The following is a 5757-nucleotide window of genomic DNA, read 5'->3' on the forward strand; positions in this document are numbered from 1 at the left end:
CCCACTTCAGGTAAGCACACTGCTAGCCGCAGGACCAGATAAAGAAGACAAGACCCCTCTCTCAGCCAGGCTCCTTTGTTTTAGATGTTTTGGTTGATTTTGATCAAACGGGCCACATTTAGGCCACTTGCCTTTTCTTTTCCCTTGCTTTAAATTCCTGCTCCTATGTATTAAATTCACCAACCAAGAGTGAGCCCACTGAAGCCCTAGGCCCCCTCCCTCTACCCCAGTAAAAACAGAACTGGGAGCCTGTGCTTCTCTACTCTACTTCTCTACTTTCAGTCTCTGCCTGGTGCCTTCCTGTGGGCCCCAGGTGTGCTGTGTGATTTCCAGTAAGTAATAAGTGATAAGCCTTTGCTTTTTTAGTGTTTCCTGATGGTTGCTGTTGAAGCGTTTCTTGCAATCAAAATAAGGACCAGAAGTGTTGTTCCAGTCATAACATTGGTTTGGAAAGGGGGGATGTCTCTGGGAAGCTTACTGGGGCCCAGGGGAGTGTCACAGATTATTTCTAGCTGAGAACATTACTACTGACTCGCTGACACCAGCACCAAACAGACAGGCTTGGGCAAGTGTGTTTCTGTCTCCAGGAACAATCTGCAAGAAGCTCTCAGAACCCGGATGTGATTATGGGGTTCCCTGAGGATTGTGGGGATTCTCTGAGGAGGCCCGAGAAATAGGACGAGGAGGTGGCAGGGGGAGACACCTTTATACTGACAAAAGTCGGGAGAGAACGGAGGGAAAATGAGGCTGTCTCATCCACAGGCTCAGAGAAGCGGAGAATTCCTTCCCCTCAGGTGAAGACTGAGCCAAGCAGGTGACCAAGATGGCCTCATTGTTCGCCTCAGCTTGACTCGATGATCATCTTCTTCCTGACTCTGGGGCCCTCACCTTCCATTTCATAGAAATTTGCAAGTTCTTTCTCTGACTCTTTGAGGCATAAATCTTTTTAAAAGCCTCTTGCCAGTTCTGCAACCCAGGATTACCTTTCCCAAGGACCCGGAGCCATCCCTCTGATACGTAATCATCAAAGAAGATAGCGTCCCATCTCCCATTGTCTGTGGGTGCCTCACGCCAAGTTACAAAATTGCTTTTGGTCACTGAGAAATGGAAAGTTTATTTTCCCTCTGGATAAAGCCAATTAGCAAACACAGATGGTGTATGACTCTCCTAATGTCCTCTAGTACTTTTCCTCTAGCTCAGCCCAGAGCTTACAAACCTACCACCCTTCCTTTCAGACTGAGTTCTCCTCCCTCCCCCTATTGTGAGAATCTTGAATAAAGTCTTCCTTGCCCATTTCACTTTGCCTGGTGCCATTTTTGCTTTGATACATGCCAAACATAAGCTTCTCACATTTACCAATCATATAAGACACTCATCTTCCCTGGGGTAGAAACAGAAATAGGGTGAAAAAAAAAAAAAACCGAGGTAGTACATTAAACTTCTCAGGTTGAAGAAAAGGTTGAGATTAGGAAAGAAGCATTGCCCCAGGCAATGATGTTTAACCTTTCTACTCTTAGATGGTCACTTAAATATCACATTTTCTAACCCATTCAAATTTTCATTTCTTGCCACTGGAATAATATCTTCCCAAGATAATTGAGAGTGTGGCATTTCTTTTAAGCCCTATGGCCCAGTAAAATTAAAACAAAATATCTAAAGCTAGGACATTTTCTAGAGTCAATCTTACTTGGACATGTACCTTATTATAAAACATTACTGTTGTCAGTTTTGAAAATGAGGAATCTGAAACTCTTAAATATTAAATAATGTCTCTGAACTGTAAGTGACCTTGAATGTTATCTAGCTCAATTCCAATCTGATATATGAGTTGTCTTTGCAAGACCCAGTGAGGGTGGATGTCACTTTTCAATAACTCTGACTTTTGAATTTCTTCCCTATACTGTGACAGGAATTACTTTCCCAATTCTTACAAATATTGGGTCTAACATGAAAAAATGTTAGCCATCAGGGAGATTCAAATGAAAACCACATCAAGATACCACCTTACACCAGTTAGAATGACCAAAATTAACAAGATAGTAAGCAACGTGTGTTGGAGAGGATATGAAGAAAGGGGAACCCTCTTACACTGTTGGTGGGAATGCAAGTTGGTGCAGCCACTTTGGAAAACAGTGTGGAGATTCCTTAAGAAATTAAAAATAGAGCTTCCCTATGACCCTGCAATAGCACTACTGGGTATTTACTCTAAAGATACAGATGTAGTGAAAAGAAGGGCCATCCGTACCCCAATGTTTATAGCAGCAATGGCTATAGTCGCCAAACTGTAGAAAGACCCAAGATGCCCTTCAACAGACAAATGGATAAAGAAGACATGGTCCATATATACAATGGAATATTATGCCTCCATCAGAAAGAATGAATACCCAACCTTTCTATCAACATGGATGGGACTGGAGGAGATTATGCTGAGTGAAATAAGTCAAGTGGAGAGAGTCAATTATCATATAGTTTCACTTACTTGTGGAGCATAAGGAATAACATGGAGGACATTAGGAGAAGGAACGGAAAAGTGAACGGAGAGGGAGACAAACCATGAGAGATTGTGGACTCTGAGAAACAAACTGAAGGTTTTGGAGGGGAGAGGAGTTGGAGGATTAGGTGATTCTGGTGGTGGGTATTAAGTAGGGCACGTATTACATGGAGCACTGGGTGTGGTGCATAAACAATGAAGCTTGGAACACTGAAAAAATTAAATTAAATTAAAAAAACACAAATATTTGGTCTAGTTCTATCTTCAAGCACCACTCAGAATAAATCTCATCACAAAAAATTTGTCCTCTCACCTTAGAAAATAGACCAATGGTTAGTGATGATGTAAAAAATACAGATACTTTCAGGGTGAATGACATAAAAAAGATGGTCAGGAAGAGAGAATGGACCAAAAGCTGCCATAAGACAAAGGGAAAGATGCCAGGGAAGACATACAGAAGCAGACCAGGTCACCTAGAGTGCTGGACTGAAGCTGCTAAGTCAACCAGCTCCTTAGGGCCAACCCTTGATTCTACACTGTGTTCAGGACCTAGGACATTGTGCTGAGAGAGAGTCCAAAAATGGGGGAGACATCATCTATTCTCTGCCTAGTGTGCAAAAATGGCCTCTGCTGTTGGGGAGGTCTTAATCTTATGCAGAAGACAACATATACATGCACCTGCACACACACACATACACACACACACACACACACACATTCACCCACTTTAAGTGATTTCACAGGCATTGAAATTACAGCAATTCAAATAACTAATTGAAGATGTTTCTTTCAAAAATGTTTTTATTTAAATTCCAGTTAACATACAGTGTAATATTAGTTTCAGGTATACAACATGGTGATTCAACACTTCCATATGACACCTGGTATGACACAAGTACCCTCCTTAATCCCCATTATCTATCCCCCCAACTCACCTCCCTCCCCTCTGGTAGCCTATCAGTTTGTTCTCCATAGTTAGGAGTCTGTTTCTTAGTTTGCCCCTCTCTCTTTCTCTTGGCCTGTTCATTTTGTTTCTTAAATTCCACATATGAGTGAAATCATATGGTGTGTGTCTTTCTCTGACTGACTTATTTTCCTTAGCAGTATACTCTCTGGCTCCATCCATCTCATTGCAAATGGCAAGATTTCATTCTTTTTGATGGCTGAGTAATATTCCATTGCATATATGTACCACATTTAATTGAAGATGTTTCTTAAATTACACAAGGATACTAGGAACTCAGAGGTATTGAACAGGGAGAAATTTGGTAAAGAAAAATTAATAAGTTTTCAGCTACACTTGGAAGGAGTGAATAGGAAAAGGGAATGGGAATTGGGAATGAGAAATGGATGCAAGGACCCTGGGTTAGCAAGGGACCCCTAATGAGGTGGTGGGTATATACATATCATATATATGATACATTATTATACTGTAAAATAAATATAAGATATTATGAATATGAAAGAACAGGTACAATATTCTTATCTGGTCACTCATACAATTTCCCAGGAATATTCGGCTTAGCTATGCTAGCCTCTAGTAGCTGGATATGTATACCAGGAATCAGCAGAAATGAGGGCTCAAAGGAGAAGACTCGCTCCTGAGTGTGCTCAGGAAGATGCTGCCTGGGACCTCCTCCTACCCATCAGCTTCCTCATGCCCTGCTTCATGTCTTTGTTCCTCAGGCTGTAGATAAAAGGGTTCAGCATGGAGGACAGAACTGTGTAGATGACCGTGGCCACCCTGTCCTTGATGGTGTAGCTGGACAGGGGTCGGAAATAAACATAAATAATACTTCCATAAAAGAGGGTCACCATGGTGAGGTGGGAGCCACAGGTAGAGAAAGCTTTACGCTTCCCAGAAACTGAGGGGATCTTAAGAACAGCAATGAGGATCCGGAAGTGAGAGATGATAATGCATATAAAGGGGGTCACCAGGGTTATCAATCCTTCTGTGTTAATTACAACTTCATTGATGAATGTGGAGGAACAGGACAATTTCAGCAGAGGTTTGATGTCACAGAGGAAGTGGGGGATAACATTGGAGTTGCAGAAGGTGAGACGATTTATCAGGAGAACTAGTAAGAGGGAATGGAGGACAGAGATGGAGCAGGAGAAGATCAGCAGCAGAACACAGCGGCGGTGGCTCATGATGGTGACATAGTGGAAGGGATCACATATGGCCACAAAACGGTCAATGGCCATGGCCACCAGGAGGTAACTTTCTGTGTTGGCAAAAGCCAAGAAGAAATACATCTGGGTCATACACTCAGCATAGGAGATGGACTTCTTCTCTGACAGGAAGTTCACTAGCATCTTGGGAACAATGGTTGTTGTGTAGCAAACGTCAATGAAGGATAAGATGCTGAGAAAAAAATACATGGGGTGTCTGGAGCTGAGTGTCACAGTGGATGGCCAGGATGATGAGCAGGTTTCCCACCAGTGTGACCACGTACATGATGAAGAACAGGGCAAAAAGTGGCTCCTGGTCCTCCGGCCAGGAGGACAGTCCCAGGAGAATGAACTCAGAGACACTACTGGTTTGGTTGACTCTCTCCATAATCCTGCCTGTGCCAATGAATACGGAAAATCATAGAATTTTCAATTCAACAAGTTTCAATTTATTCCTCTCTCTCCTAGGGTTCCTATAAATTGTCCATGATGCTGTCTTCCCTTCTACAGTCCACAAGAAGTTGAACAATACAAAAGTTTAACTTATGTTAAATGCAGAGACATCAGAGAGGATTTCCTTTCAGAAAGAATCCCAGGTGGACCTCAGTGATGCCAATTTTTCTGGGTCCCTCCCCATAAATACTTGTTCATGTATGTCAGGTTGAGGCTCATCTCTCTACTACCCTTGCAAACAAAACAAAGCAAGAAAACAAATGAACAAACAAAAAACCCCCAAACAGCTAAGTGAATCAGGTAAGTAAGATGAATGCCAACTAGGCAAACAGTGTTCATAGTCACCCTTTCAGAGCGAACATTTCATTAAAAGCTGGGAAAAACCTCTATTATATATGAACCTCTTTATTGAAACACTCTTAGCCATCAGGGATTTGTGCCTTTACAATAATTCAACACTGTTGAATTAAATGCTCACTGGGAACCCAACACTGAGATCAAAAAGATGAATCATTCTCAATTCCTGTTCTTAAGGTAGCTAGAGTCTAGTGGGAAAGGAATTTTAAAACAAATAAGCACAATGAAATGCTACAGGTACAGTGAGAGATGCCCTGGAAAGCAGAGAGTTTAGTGTGGTGTCC

At 42.1% G+C, this 5757-nt stretch overlaps 1 protein-coding gene across 1 annotated transcript; it reads right to left on the minus strand.

Moving 5' to 3' along the window:
• Positions 1-4102: 4102 nt before the first annotated feature.
• Positions 4103-5051, minus strand: LOC125083870 (olfactory receptor 1L3-like). The gene is given in 2 exon segments (XM_047700856.1): positions 4103-4876; positions 4878-5051. Coding segments are annotated over 2 exon segments (948 nt in total).
• Between the last annotated feature and the right edge of the window lie 706 nt (positions 5052-5757).

The sequence above is a fragment of the Lutra lutra genome, chromosome 13, assembly GCF_902655055.1.
Source record: "Lutra lutra chromosome 13, mLutLut1.2, whole genome shotgun sequence".
Lineage (NCBI taxonomy): Eukaryota > Metazoa > Chordata > Mammalia > Carnivora > Mustelidae > Lutra > Lutra lutra.